Below are 20,428 nucleotides of genomic sequence, written 5' to 3' on the forward strand. Positions count from 1 at the left end.
TAACTCCAACATTGGTTAATTTGCATTATTATTTTTGGCGCTAGGTCAAATGTTCAAAAATACTAGCATCTGTCACCAAGTGTGTCAAAAAACACACCTATAAATCAAACTATTAAATATTATATATTGATTTATTTTTCTGCTCTAATTTGATTTTACTTTTGTAAATCAAGGTCAGCCCTAATCATCCAGATCAAATGGAAGAAATAATGCATTTTAGGCACAATTGGGTGACAGATGCTAGTCTTGTAATTTTCTTTTGTTTACAATGTGCACATTTTAGTTGGTGGCCAGAATTTTAAAGATCGTGCAAAAATGAACAACTTTTGAATTCTAACCTTATTTAAATTGTGAAAAATAATATGAATTTTTTTAACACAAAGTGCAAAGTGTGCCTAGAAGGTGCACCTGGATACTGGAGGGTTAATGGAAAAACTGACATTACGCACTTCTGTTTTTACAACATTTAGTAAATATCGGTTTTGCACATATGTCAAATGGAAAAGCAACTAGTGACAGTAACAGTTCCAGTGAGGACAGTGAGTCAACAATCTCAGGTCCAATGTGGTCTACAGGGTCTGTAAGGTCCACCTCTGCATGAACAGTGAGTGGACCTGGTTTGTTAGGTACCATGAAGTAATGGTACTAATGTAAGGAATGATGTTCAAAGGGATAATGTGGATGTGGACAGGGGTCTGGATCAGCACTTATGTTGGTCTAATGTTCTAAAATACATGTTCTTTTCACCTCACACGCATTTTTCTTGTAATTTTTTATATTTACTTCTTGTATTTTTTTTTTACTACTTATGGGCAAGGAACCAAATATGGTAACTTCATTAACCTTGATTTTCTAACAATAAAAACATTTGAAAATGTTCGCAGAAGTACTAAAGTCTTGTTATGTCCTCCAATAACACACTAAGGTTGAAATGTTGAATATCAGAGTATTTCTATGAGGGATATGAATGTGATGCCATCAGACAGGTCTTGTGTGGTTGTTTTCAGAGCCTGATTGTATAAGATTGTGTTGTTTCTGATCACGGATGATAAAGGTTTGATCTCATTCTCTCAGAATATGAAAAATGATGTAGCATCTAGTTAAAATAGTTGAATTTCTAATAAGTATTTATGTATTTTTTAACAGATTCACAGTATTATCTTGTTTCCTGAGCTTTAAAACCTGCTTCCTGTAGCATACGTGTTCTTAAAACCAAGCGCTGACTGTGTGGTTTTAGGTCTCGTTCCCTGGCAACCAAATGCCAGTGCAGCCAAAGCCCAGCGGTGGCGAGGAGGACGGAGTGGGTGTCTGATTTATCTCACGTCAGCTGAAGTTTACTGCTCTTTTATCCGTTCCCGTCATAACCTGCTCCCCGCTCTTCATCCGGATGCTGATATGTGCACGTAGGCTCCATAACAGCGAGTCTGCGCCGCCGCAAATCACGGCAATCACAAAAAGGGTTAATTAATGTTGCTCCCTGTCGGAGTTGTTCCTGCACTGGCGCTGTGCAGGTGGATACATTTATCCTAATTAGTTTTTACTGAGATGAGGAGAGAGTGTGAGTTGTGTGGATGAGCTGTGTTCGCTGAGGCTTGCAGGGAATAAAAGAAGAGTGAGGAACCTTGTGGTCGACTGTGAAATCATTTTTGCACAAGAACAGGAAGTGTGGGCCAACATGTTTCAAAATGAGAAATCACTCTGGTCATATATACAGTTAGGAAAACTTGGCGTCAAGTTTAGAAGCAGAGGTGGTGCAATAAAAGGCACTACCTGATCTGAAACCGAAGAAACAGAAACAGAGAAGAGTCCAGTCAAAAGGAGAATGTATGACGATATGCACAAAGTTTAAAGCTTACTTCGTAGATGAAACAGTTACAGTGTTTTGCTTCATCAGTAGGTGAAATGTGTTGTATACTTTAATAATCTGCTTTTTTTTAATTTTTTTTTTTTATTGAACATATTCAAAATTAGACAGTCCAGCGCAGTACATACAGGTTGTATGAAATATATAGCACAGGGGTGTCAAACATGTGGCCCAGGGGCCAAATGCGGCCCGCCAAAGGGTCCAGTTCAGCCCCTAGGATGTTTTTGCCAAGTGCAAAAATTCCACAGTCTTGAATTGAATTAAGCAAAAAAAAAAAAAAGTTTGCTTGAATTAAGGAAAAAAATTTGAATTAAGCCAAAAAAATATCTTCAGTTAAGTAAAAAAAGTCTTCAATTAAGCCAAAAAAATCTCAAATTTAGCAAAAAATCTTGAATTAAGCCAAAAAAAAAATCTTCAGTTAAGTTAAAAAAAATCTTGAATTAAGCCAAAAAAAAATCTTCAATTAAGTAAAAAAAAAAAAAAATTCAATTAAGCCAAAAAAAATATTCAGTAAAGTAAAAAAAAAAAAATCTTCAATCAAGCCAAAAAAAATCTCAAATTTAGCAAAAAATCTTGAATTAAACCGAAAAAAAATCTTCAATTAAGTTAAAAAAAAAAATCTTGAATTAAGCCAAAAAAAAGTTATGGACGGATTTGGATGAAAATTTCAGGAAATGTTGATACTGGCACAAGGAACAAGTGGTTAAATTTTGGTGGTGATCGGGGGTGGGAGGGCCACTGATCTGCCTTGGCAGAGTTCTGCGCTCTACGAGTGCTTTTCTAGAAAAGAGAGCGCAGACCTCCTTGTGCCAGTATCAACATTTCCTGAAATTTTCATCCAAATCCGTCCATAACTTTTTGAGTTATCTTGCACACAGACAGCAGACAAACATCAGGGGGTTGGGCACCGATCTGCCTTGGCGGAGGTCTGCGGTCTTCGAGTGCTTCTAGTTATTATTATTATTATATTATTATATTTTATTATTAATAAGAAATTTCAGTGGGTTCATATACTTTTTCTTGCTACTATACAATGTGACATGAATCATATTTTCTATTAAACATAAGTTGCTGAGTTACACAGTGGAATAATAACACCACGGTCCGAGCGTGTCTGAAAATTCCTATTTTCTGCTTGTTTCAGAGTTATTTTCGGTCCCTTATAAGACTGTGGTGGTGTTCCATAGCCTATATCATGATGGAAAACACTGCCCTGAAAATGTAGCATGAAAATAGTATTGACTCACACTGCTTTTTGTTTGCTCAGAGTATATTTCCATTTTTTCTTCCAGATTGACCTTCGTGATGACCCCAAGACCATTGCCAAACTGAATGACATGAAGGAAAAGCCCATAGCCACTGAGCAAGGACAGAAACTGGCAAAGGGGTTTGTACGTTTGTCTGACCGAAGCAGCCAGCTAACACGTATCTGGTTTAGACTGAGCCTGTACTTTCATTCCAGGGCTGTAGAATAGAGTTGTCAGGTCCGCTTAGATTCCTGTGTGCTGATTTGGCCCCGGGAACGTCTCTGCAGGGACATCATTTCCTCCGAGAAACACTTGGATTCAGACATCTGTACATTCTTTACCTCGGAATGAATCCAGGAATGTTTTCCACAGCGACCGGGATGTCCAGTTGTGTTTGTGGTTGAAGGATATCTAATGTGGTCAATGTCAGGCACAAATTGAGTCATCCTTTAAAAATAATAACCTAGAATCAGTGAAAGTATGTTACGTATGCAGTTTTGGGAATGCAGGGCAGGAATTAGATAAGAACGCCACTATGGTTGAAAATCACTTCAGTTCACTGGTGGAATTGGACAAATATAAAGTACAGCACTGGAAAAAATCGAAATCTTATCAAGTGTATTTTTCTAATTTCTAGTCAAAATATCTTATCACACTTAAAATAAGACATAATCACCTAAAGAGTAACTTTTCACAGAGATATAAGAACTTATTTTTAGACAATAGATCCTGAAAATCTTATTTCAAGAGCTCTTACCAAGATAATTTTCACTTGTTCACTGGCAGATTTCTTTTTTTTTTGGTTTAATTCAAGCAAAAAAATCTTGAATTAAGCAAAAAAATTTGAATTAAGAAAAAAAAATATTGAATTAAGCAAAAAAAATAATCTTGAATTAAGCAAAAAAATCTGCCAATGGAACAAGTAAAAATTATCTTGGTAAGATTTCTTGAAATAATATTTTCAAGACCTATTGTCTAAAAATAAGTTCTTCTATCTCACTGAAAAGTTACTCTTTAGGTGATTATGTCTTATTCTAAGTGTGATGAGATATTTTGACTAGAAATGAAAAAAATACACTAGGTAAGATTTTGATTTTTGCAGTGTTTGGTTCTTACCAAGATAAAAAAAAAACAACTTAGATTTAGAAATGTTAGATAATTTGTCTTGTTTTAAGAGTTAATTTCTTATTTTAAGTTTTAATACATCTGTGCAATGCTTATTTCTAGATTTGCTTTCCATAGCAACAAGGATGTCCAGCTGTGTTTGTGGTCATAGGATATCTAATGTGGTCAGTGTTAGCCACAGAAAAACTATAATGCAAAGAGTGCATCTTGGGTATTTTGCTTAAAGGGGTCATATTTTGCTAAACCCACTTTTATTAGTCTTTGGTTCATTTATTTGTGTATTTGGACCCTAATAGTTCATGAAGTTTGAATTTGAACCCTCCAGGTGCTGCAAAGCTATATTTATATTCATTTAGGCAAAAATTAAGTGGATTTCTACAACCTGTTTCAATTCCTGGTTAATTTGGGATGTTTTATAACTAATTACGTCACAACATTTGCACATATAAGGTCAAGACTTCCGACGAACATTTCTCTGAGTACGACATAATTGTTTATCAGCAGCAGCGGTTGGAGTAAAAACTGAAAATATGTCCAAACTTTGAGCCGATTACCTAAAATGTTCAGTTGTTGGTTGTATTAACGAACACAAGTGGTTGAACGGGACGGAAAGCACGGTCAACAACCTGGAGGGGGCGGGGCGTGAAGTGGCTCATTTGCATTTAAAGGGCCAGCGCTCAAAACGACCTTTCTGGTGTCGTTACTCAGAAATACGGTTGAAGATGGACCTGTGGAGTTGAATTAATGAAGAATTCAGACCCAAGTATAGCATTTACAGTTTATGTAGACCACAGGGAAATGTTTTAAAATGCATAATTCAATTTAAAAAAGTAAGATATCACTCCTTTAATATGTTACTGATCTGTGTTCGGCTCTTATAAAATACAGGCAAGTTACAACCAAACTAAGTTTTCCTCTAGTTTTCTGGAGGAACGAACACCCACATGTACATCCATCTTCAGTGTTTCCATTATTTACCTAGATTGTGGTGGCTTAATTTACCCACTTGGGGTTTTAGAATGAATCAAAAATTGTTTTCACACTAGCGTCTGTGTAAATCAGACTCATTGGATGCACAGCCGACAGACTCACAGTAATTCTTCATCATTATTTCTTCAGCAAAAGCAAAACGACATTAGAAAACCTCTGTAAATTAATGTAGACATTAGTCCAGACCAAAGCCAAAGTTTTACAACGAAGAAATAAACTCATTAGCCTTGCAGCCTGTTGTATGGACAGTAATGTAACAAACCCGATGAGGCTCTTTGCTGTAGGTTATATTATTTTTTATTTGTAAAGTTTATTTGATAGGGAAAAATTCCATAGTCTACCTGTTACAAACAAGCTGTAGTAACTGATGATTCACATAAGGTGATTATAGCTATTGCTAGTTTCCTTCTCCAGTCCCTAGTCAGGCTTTTAGAGAGAGAAAGAAGAAGAAAGAAGGAAAGAGAGAGAAATAAAAACAAGGCAAGGGAAGGTCAAGGGAATGCTCTGTGAATGCTGGAGATATACTGATAACAGGGTTCTCGCAAGGTCAGAAAATGTCTTAAAAGTCTGGAAATTACAAATCTGCATTTAATACCTTAAAAATGTCTTTAAAAGCGATTAAATTTGATATAGTAGGCCTTAAGTTATGTTGCCATCAACTTGTTGGCTGTATTGTGTTTAACCCTTTCATGCACACTGGTCACTACAGTGGACAGCTGTTCAAAAGTGTTCTCTTGTAGATTCATGGATTTTGCTGTTTTAGTTCCATGTCAGCCAACACAGTGGATGTTTATGTATCATCCCATACACTGACATTCATACCATTACTGTAACTTTGCTGGTCTAGATAAACCTGATCTGCAGTAAGATGCTTGAGAGTAAAAAAAACTGCTAATTGTTATTAGACTGTAATTAACAGTTTGTTGAATTTTATTTTATTTTGCATATTATCTCCATGCAGTTATGTTAAAATGTGAGAAAACATCAGATTAGCAGCATTAAAAATGTTTTTATTTCATAGTTTTCACACAGTATATCAGTAAATACATGTTTCTTTGGTTCTAAAACTAAACGCATGGTGTCTAGCTGAGTGGACATTTTTGTAACTCCATAAAAAATAGGCTAAAAAAAATCAATAAAATTGTTATTGTTATGTCGAAAGAGGGATAAAAACACTCAGGAAAAAATTGTGATTAAGGTTCTCATAATTTATGCATGAAAGGGTTAAATGTGTCTGTTAAATGTCCAGGCTGCAAAGAAAATAACTTTAGTCTGCTCAGTTCCACCTGTTCCAACCTGACAGTTTGTATTGAAATTAGAAACCAATTATCACTGTGAACTTTAAGGGACGGCTCACAATCAAAAAGTAAGCATGGGGAAGTGCAAATTTAATAATGCCTAATTGGAAAAAAGATGATTCTCAACCTGTTTGACACGAGTGGACGGAAAGGGCTATGAAATGGACAGTAAATTTTGCTCTAAATAGTCTTGAAAAGGTCTTAAAAAGTCTTAAATTTAGTTTGTAGAAACCTGTAGGAACCCTGTGAGCGTCACAACAGCGTGGTGGTGGTTCGTGCTGCAGCCTCAAAGCATGAAGTTCCTGGGTTTGACAGGGTGGGGCCGATAGGAAATCTTTTGTGTGAACTTTGCATGTTTTCCTCTTGTCGACGTGGGTTCCTCCAGGTACTCCAGCTTCCTCACACATGCAACAGGGCACACACTGCAAAAATCAAAATCTTCCCAAGTGTATTTTTCTTATTTCTATTCCAAATATGTCATCACACTTAAAATAAGACATAATCACCTGAAGAGGAACTTTTCAGTGAGATATGAGAACTTATTTTTAGACAATAGAACTTGAAAATGTTATTTCAAGAAATCTTACCAAGATAATTTTCACTTGTTCCATTGGTAGATTTTTTTTTTTTTTTTTGCTTAATTCAAGATTTTTATTTTTTTTTGCCTTAATTCAAGCAAAAAATGGTGTCTTATCTATGTCTTATTTTAAGTGTGATGAGATATTTGGACTAGAAATGAGAAAAATACACTTGGTAAGATTTTGATTTTTGCAGTGCAGGTGTCAAACATATGGCCCGAGGGCCAAAACCGGCCCACCAAAGGGTCCAATCCAGCCCGTGGGATGAATTTGTGAAATACAAAAATTACACTGAAGATGTTAACAATTAAGGATGTTAAAATAATTTTAGTTCAGGTTCCACATACAGACCAATATGATCTTTAGTGGGTCAAACCAGTAAAATAATAACATAATAATCTATAAATAATGACAACACAAATTTTCTCTTTGTTTTAGTGGAAAAAAAGTAAAATTGCATGAGAATATTTATGTTTACAAACTATCCATTAAAAATATGAATAACCTGAACAACTATGAACAACCTGAAAGGTCGTAAGTGCAATTTTACCAATATTCTGCCTGTTACTAAATATTTTGTGTATTTGTAGATCCACTGTGATTTGTAAGTTGTAATGCACATGTAAATGATAAACTGAGGCACAATATTGTTAAAACTGCACTTATTTTTCTTGAGACATTTCAGGTTGTTCATGTTATTTACATTTTTAAGTAAACTGTAGATGTAAACTTTTTCTTAATTTAATCATACTTTTTTTCACTGTTTTTATTATTTTACTGGTTCGGCCCACTTCAGATCATATTGGACTGAATGTGACCCCTGAACTAAAATAAGTTTGATGCCCCTGCAGTAGGGTAAGAATGGTGTGAATGTGAGAGTGAATGGATGCCTCCTATAAACTGGCAACACCCTGCCTTCACCCACTGGTAGCTGGGATGGGCTCCAGCACCCTCGCGACCCTCCCGAGGATTAAGCGATTTAGATAATGGATGAATGAATACAGATAAACGGGACATTTAAAACCGACGTTAGCTGAGTAGGAATGTTTTGAAAGCACTTCGGCTCGTTTTTTAATGACCTTAGCCATTAAAATTTGGTTTGCATCACACAAATTGAGCTCAAACAAGCCATTTTAAGATGTGAATAGGATGGATGGATGGATGGATGGATGGAGATGGATTGGTAGGTAGATAGATAGATGATAGATAGATAGATAGATATAGATAGATAGATAGATAGATAGATAGATAGAGATAGATAGATAGTAGAGATAGATAGATAGATAGATAGATAGATAGATAGATAGATAGATAGATAGATAGATAGATACTTTATTAATCTCGAGGGAAATTCAAGAATGGAATTAAATATCAGTGTGAAACCACACAAAATTTAACAAGATTTATAAAAACCTTATTTTCCATAGATATAGTAACAGTGAACAGGAGAACAGTGACAGTTATTGATGATATGTTAGAATTTGTTCTCTTTTTCACTAATTTAATAATGAGACTATTCATTTTTATGGACTGTATACATTAGTATTAAACTCAGCTTCTTCCTATTCCATTTGGACATAAAGAGCCCCAATGAATAGTTGTACTTAGTGTGACATTTTTACCCCCGCCAGGAGGTATTGTGATCACTTTGCTTTGTTTGTTTGTTTGTTAGCAGCTTTACGGGAAAACTATTACAGTCATCTTTACCAAACTGTACCCACAGATAGGCCTAGGCCCTGGGATGAACCCATTAAATTTTGGGCCAAGTAGTAGTAATAGTCACAAAGTCTCAAATTTTCCTATCTCTCATCATTGAGCAATTTTCGAAAATTCATAAAAAATTCAAAACTCCGATTAGCCTCCAATTTGATCCACCCGTAGCTTATAATATATGTATCTGGCACAAAATTGTCCACATCCACTGTGGAATGTGGACTCTGGGACATTTCAATTAACACTGAAAATCCCATTTACTACACATTTTTCATTGTAACTCAACAAATATTGATTGGAATTTAATATAATTTGACATACACATGACTGGTACCAAGCTTCAACTTTTTCTGCTGTATGGAACAACCTTGAAACTGTTTAATTTAAAAAGAAATAGTCGATCCACACATGCACACTGTTCAGGGTGCTTGGCGGAGGCTTGCGTTCTCTGAACACTTGTTTTCTTTTTTTTGTTAACTTATTACCTTCAATATAATGGAGTGCTAGGTTTAAATTTGTAATCTTTTTGCTTTTTGTTCAATTTTAAAAAATGTTCCTACTTATGTTCAAAATAAAGTTTATTATATCATCATTTTCTTATTACTTTGTTGTTGCAGCACTACAGATGGAACATTTTTGCTGGTTTGGAGTGTTTAATCCAAAATATCACAGGCTGTTATTAATAACCCACTTAGTTTTAGGATTAATTTGCTAAATTTGAGCAGTTTTTACTCTAACCGTTCTGTTTTGTTTTGAAATGCGTCTGGGGCGTTTAGTTGTTTGTGTATTGAAAGTATGACTTTGATGCTATTTATAAGGAGACTTTAGTGCTTTCCTGTTAAAAAAAAAAAACCTTTCCCCTCTGACAGTTTGGATAACAGCCTCAGCACACCTGGTCTTATGTGAAATAATACGTAACATTACAAGCTTGGTAAACGTGATAGGTTTGTTCACTGTGGTTTCATAAAGACCTGACAGGACTATAATGGAAAAGGTCACAAAGCTAACACAACATTTAGCACCTGGGGAGAGCTGGGAAATGTTCCTGGGTCTGAATGTTACATTTATGTCAGAAAATGACTGTTTGAAAGGGCTATAAATGCACACGGGCTGATAGTTATTACAAAACACAGCAGGAACATGGTAGTCATATTTATTAGGAGGTTAAAAAAACACATTCTATTTTAGTTCACTGAAGCTAAACCACTAATAACGCTGCAAGTTGGATTTTTTTCCCCCACTTTGTCACATATATTGACATATTATCCCACATTTAGGAGCAAATAAATGAGTTTAAATGGATTTAAGTCATGTTTACTTCCAGGTTTGCTTAGGAAATCTGCCAAATAAGTGGATTTATTCTTGTTTTAGAATCAAATTAATACAAATCATGACACACTGATCTACCAAAAGATTCAGACTTGTTTATTTCTGTGTGTTTTGTCATTTTTGGTTCAATATATTGATTATTTTGTTAATTATTGCCCATTTTATTATCTTATTTATTTGTTTGTTGAATTTGTTCCTCACTTCAATTCATTTCATTCAGTATTTTGTTCATTTTTCTTCAGGTTCTTCATTATTTTTGTTAATCACATGTTCATTTTTGTTTGTACTGTTATCAAAATCAGGTCAATTGTCATTTTTACTGAACTTCTTTTTCGTCAGCCGCAGGAGGAGAAATACTATGTTATATGAAGAAAACTGAGGAGATAAAATGTACTTGTGTTTTTGATTTTGCATTTTAGAAAGACATCTCATGTGTCTGTCAGGTCTGGTATTGTGCCCCACACATGGCCTTAGTTTAACATCTTCTTAAACCTTATTCACATAGGACTAGAATACTATAGAGACCTGCCATTATTTAGAAATGAATCCTCCATGTTTGTGTTTAACTTGATCTTACTGACATTATCCCTGGTTCTGATGTCAAGGGCAGGTTCACCACCTACAGATCACTGTTGAAAGACAGAAAAATGTTCTTTACTGCAGCTGCCATTAGGTCTTCCATCTAATCTTTTGATATGTTGCTTTTCTGAAGGATTTAAAGTTATATCACAGCATGACCCTCCTAAATTTCTACCCAAAACACTTTTAAGACTTTGATTTATCATCTGTGGTGCAGCCTCTATTATCCTCAACAAGGAAATATACAGAGTAGAAACAAAACTGTGGCAAATCCCACCAAAATAACTAGGGTGAAATTAATTTGGTGGGGGGTTGTGGTGGAAAATTTCAGACCTGACAGATTTGCATGGGATTAAGATCACATACAGCCTCCGCAAATTACAAGATTGGATTAGAAGATATTAAATATTACAAGATGTGCACAGGTCGTATTAGTAAATAGAGCTTTTGTGCTGTATTAATGAATAAAACAAAAAAAAAGAAGAGAGGATGACGAACAAGGTGAAGAATGACAATGAGAAGCAAGAAAAAAAGATGAAGAAGATGATAAGAAAGACAAAGAAGAGGAAGAGGAGGAAAAAGACGAAGAAGAAGAAAAGGATGAGGATGAAGGAAAGGATGATGAAGACAAAGAAGATGATGATGAAGAAGCAAAGAATGTAGAAGAAGAAGAGGCTGCTGGAGGAAAAAGATGAAGAAGAAAGGATGAGGATGAAGAAAAAAGAGGATGAGGAGCAAAAAGATGAAGAAAAAAAAATGAGGATGAAGGGAAGGATGATGAAGAGACAAAGAGAATGATGAAGATAAAGAAAAAGAAAAGTGATGATGAAGAGGATGACAAAAAAGGTGACGAATGACGATAAACGAGAAAAAGACAAAAAAGAAATGGATGATAAGGAAGATGAGGAAAAAGACGAAGAATGACAAAGAAGACAGAAGAGGATGATGAGAAGAAAAAAGGTTGAGCACAAAGACAAGGATGATAGACGAGATGAAGAAGAAGAAAAGGGTGAAGAAGAGGAAAAAGGTGAAGAATGACAATGAAGAAGAGAAAAAACCAAAGAAGGGCATAAGAAAAAGAGAAAGATGAGGACGAAGGTGAATAATGATGATGGAGAAGAGAAGGAAGAAGATGAAAACAAGAACAAGATGATGAAGAAGATGAAAAAGAAAAGGATGAAGAGGAGGAAGAAGGTAAAAAATGACAATGAAAAAGAGAAAAAGACAAAAAAGAAGGGGATGATGAGAAAAAGAAGAGGAAGATAGATGAGAATGATGATGGAGAAGAGAAGAAAGATGAAAAACAAGAAAAAGATGATGATGATGATGATGATGATGGAAGAAAAAGGTGAAGGAGGAAGAAGGGAAGAATGACAATGAAAGAGAAAAAGACAAAGAAGGGGATTATGAGAAAAAGAGGAAGAAGAGGAAGAAGTGAAGAATGACGATGGAGAAGGAAGAAGATGAAAAACAAGAAAAAGATGATGATGAATGAAAAAGAAAAGGGTGAAGTGAGTAAGAAGATAAAAATGACAATGAAAAAGAGAAAAAGACAAAAAAGAAGGGGATGATGAGAAAAAGAAGAGGAATGAGGAAGAATGATGATGGAGAAGAGAAGGAAGAAGATGAAAAAACAAGAAAAAGATGATGATGAAGATGAAAAAGAAAAGGGTGAAGGAGAGAAGAAGTGAAATGATGAAAAAGAGAAAAAAACAAAAAAGAACGGGATGATGAAAAAAAGAAAGAAGACGAAGAATGACAAAGAACAGAGATGAGAAGACAAAGAGAGGAAGTGAAAAAAAACGGGGACGAAGACAATATGATGAGATGAGAGATGAAAGAAAAGGTGAAAAAGGAAGAAGGTGAAGAATGACAAGAAGAAAGAAAAACAAGAAGATAGATAAAAAAGATGAGAAGAATTGAATAGATGAGAAGAAGAAATGAAAACAAAAGAGATGACATGAAAAGAAAAGGAAGAAGAGGAGGAAGGTGAAGAATGACAATGAAGAAGAGAAAAAGACAAAGAAGGGGATGATGAGAAAAAAGAAGAGGATGAGGAAGAACGTGATGGAGAAAGAAAGAGATGAAACAAAAAAGTAAGAAGAAAAGGTTAAAGAGAAGAATATAAATGTCAATGAAAAAGAGAAAAAAAAAAGAACGGGATGAGAAAAGAAAAGATGAGGAAAATGACGATGAAGAGAGAAGGAGAAGAGAAAAACAAGAAAAAGATGAAGAAGAAAAGGGTGAAGAGGAAGAAGATAATAAATGTCAATGAAAAAGAGAAAAAGAAAAAGAACGGGATGAGAAAAAGAAGAGAAAGAGAAGAATGACGATGAAGAAGAAGGAAGAAGATGAAAAACAAGAAAAAGATGAAGAAAAAGGGTGAAGAAGGAAGAAGGTAAAGAATGACAATGAAAAAGAGAAAAAACAAAAAAAGATGATGAGAAAAGAAGAGGAAGATGAGGAAGAATGATGATGGAGAAGAAGGAAGAATGAAAAACAAGAAAAAGATGAAGATGAAGAAGAAAAGGACTAATAATAAACCTAAGAACAATAAAATGACATAACTAACATGAGCCTGAAAACTATACTAGTAATAGACAGAACCACTTGTTGACACTTTTCCGCCTTAAACCTCTGCCTCTTCACTGTGTTTTTCTGTCAGTGGAGAAAAGTGACGTCAAACAAACATCATCCTGTCATCTGCACAAACTGTGAGGGGAAGTGATTCGGTCTGTCCAAAATGTCTCCGAAATGTCACCCGTCTATTTTAAAGTTCCACACAAAATAAGACCGACGAGGATCGATACACATAGTCAGAGATTCATCCGAACTAGAACAGGTCTGAATTAGTAAACCGACCTTTTGGTTCCAGATGGCCTTCTCTTATCGATCTGGTTTTATTCAGAACGCAGTACGTCAGTGGTAAAAGCAGCCAAGTGTGCCATCATCCGTGTACCGTTCTTCATCCGGGGGTGGACACTTCTTACTCTAGTGCTGGCAGTTTGTAAGAGCAGAATAATCCATGTCTTTTAGAAGGAGGAGAACTCAGAGTGCAGCAGCCGAATCCAAAATAGACAATGTTGTGGAGTTTTTTTAGGAGATGAATATTCCAGCAGCTTTTAGGTGTAGAATGTGTAAATAGAGGCAGTGTTTCCTTAAAGGTGGGGTGCAAGATGTTTTCCTGGAGCATTTTTTTTTACTATATTGTTTAAAATCCCCTTCATATCCCGATTACAACCAATTAATTAAATGCTCTAACACAGTGGTTCCAACCTTTTTTGTCTCGTGACCACATTGGCTCAGGTGGGTAGAGCGGGTCGTCCAATAACTGAAGGGTTGGCGGTTTGAATCCCGCTCTGTCCTAGTCAGTCCGTTGTGTCCTTGGGCAAGACACTTCACCCTCCATGCCTCCAGTGCCACACACACTGGTGTATGAATGTTTGGTGGTGGTCAGAGGGGCTGTAGGTGCAAAATGGCAGCCACGCTTCTGTCAGTCTGCCCCAGGGCAACTGTGGATACAGGTGCAGTTTACCACCACCAGAGGGAGAATGTGAGAGTGAACGAATAATGGGTCAATAATGTAAAGCGCTTTGGGTGTCTAGAAAAGCACTATATAAATCCAATCCATTATTATTATTTAGGGATGGGAATCGTTAAGAATTAACGATTCCGATTCCATTATCGATATTGCTTATCGATCCGATTCCTTATCGATTCTCTAATCGATTCTCATCTCTGCATTGAAAATATAACATATACAGTATGTACAAATAATAATAACAGATGACGCCGGGCCCGGTTGGGGGGGGGGGGGGGGGGGGGGGGGGGTGCAGTGAAAGTGAAATTAAAGACTCTTTACTAATTCCTCTGTTGCCACATTTCTACTACGTGGAAACCGGTTTGACTCGGCTCGGCTTGTCTCCCGTTGTTGTGCACCTCATTTCCTTTCCCTTCTTCCCTTCGGAAACTTGTATTTGAGGAGTTACGATGTTTGCTGCCCGCACCAGAACCGGAACCGGCCCAGCGTTCATTCTTGTCGCTACATTCACAAGCGCTAGCGTTAGCACTAGCTAGCGTATCAAATACGTGACATCCCTGTAAATGATTCACATGCTGTGGACAAATGTTTGAGGATATTGGAGGGATTCCACCCTTTAGAAGACATGGAAGTTTTGACAGTGTTCCAGTGGACCTGGTGTCGTCTTTTTAGACCGTTTCTGCCTCAACGCCATGTTAGCTACATTCTGACCAAAACAATGCAGCGTACGTGTGACGTTATCGCGCATGCACAACGAAGGTGGAATCGATAAGCAGAATCGTTAAGCAGGCAGGCAAACGATTCCAAGGAATCGAGCTACTGGGAACTAGTTCTCAAAAAAGAACCGGTTCTCGATTCCCATCCCTATATTATTAACAATATCACAAATTTTTGGTGACCCCAGACATACAAAATAGAGACATTTTTTGTGCCAAAATTAATTAGTTTTTGATCATGTAATAGTTTGCTATACTATGTTGCAAATAAAACATTAATTTTAGACAACATTTAATCTATATAATGTATATTATTATGGACGGAGGTTGAAAGGAGCAATGCCGTGCATGTGTGGGTGTGTGTGTGCACTGTAAAAAACAATCTGTAATTTAACAGAATTTTTCACAGAAAAAAAAAAAAGAAAAAGAAAAGCCAGGTGTAGATTACTGCACAAAGTGAGAATTTGATTTTCCTTGGTCAGGATATGTACAGTCAGTCCAGCTTGGATTTACAAGGCTGACAATTAATACTGAACAAACAAGAACTCAAACTATGAATTATGAAAGAGCTGCAGCATCTGAAACTGACCACAATGAACATTTGACAGATAAACAGAACCACAGTGCTTCAGTTTCAGACTCACAGTTTGTCTTTTATGTATTGGGATTGTCTCTGTCATCTCACGATATATTTTTTATTACGTTTTTTTTTTTTTTTATCAATTACTAGAAATTTCAGGTGACCCCTTTTGAATTTAAGGTGGAGTTTTAGCCATTTTTTATTAACTACAGAATTGCAGCTAATAGTCGATTGGTCACTATATACAGTCGCGGAAAAAAACTATTAGACCACCCTTGTTTTCCTCAATTTCTTGTTCATTTTAATGCTGGTACAACTAAAGTACATTTGTTTGGAAAAATATAATGATAACAACAAAAACAGCTCATAATAGTTAATTTCAGAGCTGATATCTATCCATTTCCATGTTTTCTTGATAATAACCAAAATCCCTTCAGTTCTTACATCAATAGTTATGGCATTGTACTGACAAAACAGTGCTTTAAGGCATTCCATGTTTTCTTTTCTGTCTGTTTTTCTTTCTTTCTTTATTTAGGATCCCCATTAGCTGTACCATAGCTACAGCTATTCTTCCTGGTGTTTTAGGCACATGATACACACAGGAGTTAGTACTTAATTGCATAAGCATTGTTTTTGATGACTTTTGATGGTCTAATATATTTTTGCACAACTGCACATACACGACGTCTAAATAGAAAAAAAAGGAAAACACAAGTGCAATCAAGTACTAACTCTTGTGTGTATCATGTGACTAAAAGCGACAGAAAAGAAAACACGGAATGTCTAAAAGCACTGTTTTTGTCAGTACAATGCCATAGATATTGATGTAAGAACTGAAGTGATTTTGCTTATATCAAGAAAACATGGAAAAATGGATAGATATCAGCTCTGAAATTAAACTCTTATGAGCTGTTTGTGTTGTTTTCATTATATTTGTCCAAATAAATGTACCTTTAGTTGTACCAGGCATTAACCTGTTAAACCCTGACCATATTTTCAGGGGAAAAAAACGCCTAAAAAGACATATCCAAAGTAAATGAAGGATTACTTCACAATAATAAGGTTCATATGGATGTTCTCGGTGTCTATGGACATTTACAGACCTCACAGAATCTATTCCCATTGTCACTAAATATTGTATCTATTACTATGCCTGAGTAAACTGTAACAAACTAAAAGAGAAATTGGAATTTTTTATCCTTGCCTGTTTTTTTTTTTTTTGGCCGGATTGATGATGATATGCATAAATTAATTGTTTGTGTCGGACATTTTTAATAGCGTATATTCACCCCACAAAGATTAAAAATCATGTTGAACATTAAAGTTTGCAGTAAAATACACTTTTGATGTACTTTATTAACATTAGGGTCTAAACTTTGAGCAGAAGTTGAAAATAACATTCATTGTCCTGATTTATTATATTTTATAGTAGATGAATATTAATAGAATTTTTTCCGCCTGCGGGCTAGGGCTAAAGGGGTTAAAATGAACAAGAAATTGTAGAAAATAAGGGTGGTTTAATAATTTTTTCCCGCGACTGTATGTACTTTTCGAATCAATGACCCAGTTTTCCTCTTGTTGAATTCTTATCATTATACAGTCAACCATTGACTTGAAGCTTATGAGAAATATTTTTCTGTGCAGAAAACTGTTTTGTGCTCATCTCCACTGTCCAAAAACCATAATCCTTTAACAACTTTAACCACCGTCCTGCCCTGGATTCTTTTAACCGACAGTCCATGTCTTTCCTTTTCCTCAGATCGGTGCATGTTGCTATGTGGAATGTTCAGCGTTGACCCAAAAGGGCCTGAAAACAGTGTTGACGAGGCCATCATCGCCATTCTGGCTCCGAAGAGAAAGAAGGGGGCTCTGAAGAGGAGACTGGGACCCCGCTGCATTAACTGCTGCCTGATCACGTGATACATAAAACCCAGAGATCATTCAGCAAACCAACCATAAACCAAACCTGTACTGAAGGCACGAGACAGACGAAAGAAAAATGCACAGACAGCAGAGCGAGACAAAAGTGAGGACTTGAAAAGGACAAAACAAGAGCTACTTTAAGCTGCAAAGCTCTTGAAAAGGTCATAAGTCTCGCCTGCTGTCCAGTACTGGGGTTGATGATGCAGTTTACTACCAAAGGAGCACAAACCCAAGTCAGTCTCTTCTTCTCAAAGACGTTTTTTTTGCCTCAAAAGTACCTGCTTTTATAACCATTTTTAATCATTTTCCTGTAAAAATGTTGCAAGCTGTCATATATATATATAAAAAAAAATCAGTTTAAAGAGAAATTCTACATTTTAAGGAGTTCATATATTTCTATGGTTTTCAAAGCTACTGTATATTATTTTTGAAGCACATGATAGAGATTGAATTTCATGCCAGAGCGAAAACAGCGAGTCTGAACCGATAAATAATAAGAGTCTGACTTCAGTGACACTGTGACGGTGCCCGGGTCTATTTATGGCTGTAAGGGCCATGTTTTTAGATCCGAACCTTGTACTGTTGATCCACAAAGTCTGTCTCTGATTATTTACACTGGAAAAAAAATCAAAATCTTACCAAGTGTATTTTTCTCATTTCTGGTCAAAATATGTCATCACACTTCAAATAAGACATAATCACCTAAAGCAGGGGTCTCAAACATGCAGCCCAGGGCCAAAACCGGCCCGCCAAAAGATCCAATCTGGCCTGTGGCTGCAAAAAGTACACTGAAAATATTAACAATCATTTTAGTTCAGTTCCACATACAGACCATATGATCTAAAGCAGGGGTGTCAAACATGCGGCCTGGGGGCCAAATGTGGCCCTCCAAACGGTCCAGTTCGGCCCCTGGAATGTTTTTGCCAGTGCAAAAATTCCACAGTCTTGAATTGAATTAAGCAAAAAAAAAAAAATTAGCTTGAATAAGGAAAAAAATCTTGAATAAGGCCAAAATAAAAAAAAAAATCTTCAATTAAATAAAAAAAAAAAAAAAAAAATCTTGAACTAAGCCAAAAAAAAAACTTCAATTAAGTAAAAAAAAAATCTTCACTTACCGCCAAACAAAAAAAAAAAATCTCAAATTTAGCAAAAAAATCTTCAATTAAGGGAAAAAAAATCTTCAATTAACTAAAAAAAAAAAATCTTCAATTAAGCAAAAAAAAAAAATAAAAATCTTCAATTAAGTAAAAAAAATCTTGAAGTAAGCCAAAAAAAAAAATCTAGAATTAACAACTTAATTTTTTTTCTTTGTTTTAGTGCAAAAAAATAACATAAAATTATGAAAATATTTACATTTACAAACTATCCTGTAACACTAAATGTGGAATAACCTGAACAAATATGAACAACCTGAAATGTCTAAAGAAAATTCAGCCCAATTTTAGCAATTTTTCTGCCTGTTCCTCAGTGTTAGTGTCTTTGTAGATCTGATCCATAATGCACATGGACAAATGATACGTGAGAAATAATATTGTTAGAATTTCATTAAATTTTCTTACTTTTTTTTTTTTTTTATAAAAGTAAGTATTTTCAGAATTTAATGGGGTTTTTTTTTTTACAACTAAAACAAAGACAAAAATTTGGAGTAGTCATTATTTATAGGTTATTATGATATTATTTTTCTGGTCCAGCCCACTTCAGATCAAATTTAGCTGAATATGGCCCCTGAACAAAAATGAGTTTGACACCCCTGATCTAAAGTAAAATAATAGCATACTAACATATAAACAGTGACAAACCCCATTTTTCTAGGTTCTAGGTTCAGGTGGACTAGTTTTGCTCTTTTGAAGTAAAACTAGCCCAGTTGAACCTCGAAGAACTCAAAGAATTGTTCTTATTTTAGTTCCAAACACAAAAGTTTTAACAATATTATGCTTATTACCAAATGTTTGTGTAACATGTGTGTAATGCACATGTATAAATGATAGTTGAGGCATAATTTGTTAAACTGCACTTATTTTTCTTACAGATTTCATTTTTTTCAGGTTATTCACGTGTTTTTTGTTAAATGATCATTTAAAAATGTAAATATTTCATAATTTGATGTTTTTATTGCACTAAGACAAAGAGAAAAAGTTGACATTTATAGGTTATGACGCTATTACTTTACTGGTCCGGTCCACTTGAGATCCATTTGGGCTGAAGACATGAGTCTGTCAACTCTGACCTAAGAGTAACTTTTCAGTGAGATATAAGAACTTATTTTTAGACGACAGATCTTGAAAATCTTATTTTCAAGAAATCTTACCGAGATAATGTTCACTCTTTCAATTGCCAGATGTTTTGCTTGAAGTAAGCAAAAAATTATTGAAATTATATTGAATTAAGCCAGTGGTTCCCAACCTTTTTTGGATCATGACCCCATGTTAACATCACAAATTTATGGGTGACCACAGACATTGAAAACAGGCTAAAATTATTTGTTTTTGATCGTGTAATAGTTTGCTATACTATGTTGCAAATAAACATTAATTTTAGGCAACATTTAGACTATGTAGTGTAAATTTTATTAGTAAGTTTTAATTTTTTTTTTTATATAAATTATTAGAAATTTCAGGTGACCCCAGACATTCAAAACGGAGACATTTTATTTGCTAAAATTAATTTGTTTTTCATCATATAATAGTTTGCTATAATATGTTGCAAATAAATGTTAATTTTAGGCAATATTTAGGCTATATAATGTAAATTTTTATTAGCAAGTTTCAGTTTTTTTATCAATTACTAGAAATTTCAGGCGACCCCATTTGAATTCCAGGTGACCCCATGTGGGGTCCCAACCCCAAGGTTGAAAAACACTGATTTTAGCAAAAAAAAAAAATCTGCCAGTGGAACATGTGAAAATTATCTTGGTAAGATTTCTTGAAATAAGATTTTCCAGATCT

The 20,428-nt window shown here is 35.2% G+C and overlaps 1 protein-coding gene across 1 annotated transcript in view; it reads left to right on the forward strand.

Annotated features, from left to right (window-relative positions):
- The window catches only part of rhoq (ras homolog family member Q), a 51,246-nt gene extending 33,423 nt beyond the window's left edge, over positions 1–17,823 (forward strand). The window contains exons 4-5 of the mRNA XM_030156443.1: positions 3,157–3,250; positions 17,318–17,823. Of these exons, the coding sequence (XP_030012303.1) occupies positions 3,157–3,250; positions 17,318–17,433 (210 nt within the window). The 3' untranslated portion in view covers positions 17,434–17,823. The remainder of the gene's footprint in view (positions 1–3,156; positions 3,251–17,317) is intronic.
- The last annotated feature ends 2,605 nt before the right edge of the window (positions 17,824–20,428 follow it).

The sequence above is a fragment of the Sphaeramia orbicularis genome, chromosome 15 (genome assembly GCF_902148855.1).
Source record: "Sphaeramia orbicularis chromosome 15, fSphaOr1.1, whole genome shotgun sequence".
NCBI classification, from domain to species: Eukaryota; Metazoa; Chordata; class Actinopteri; order Kurtiformes; family Apogonidae; genus Sphaeramia; species Sphaeramia orbicularis.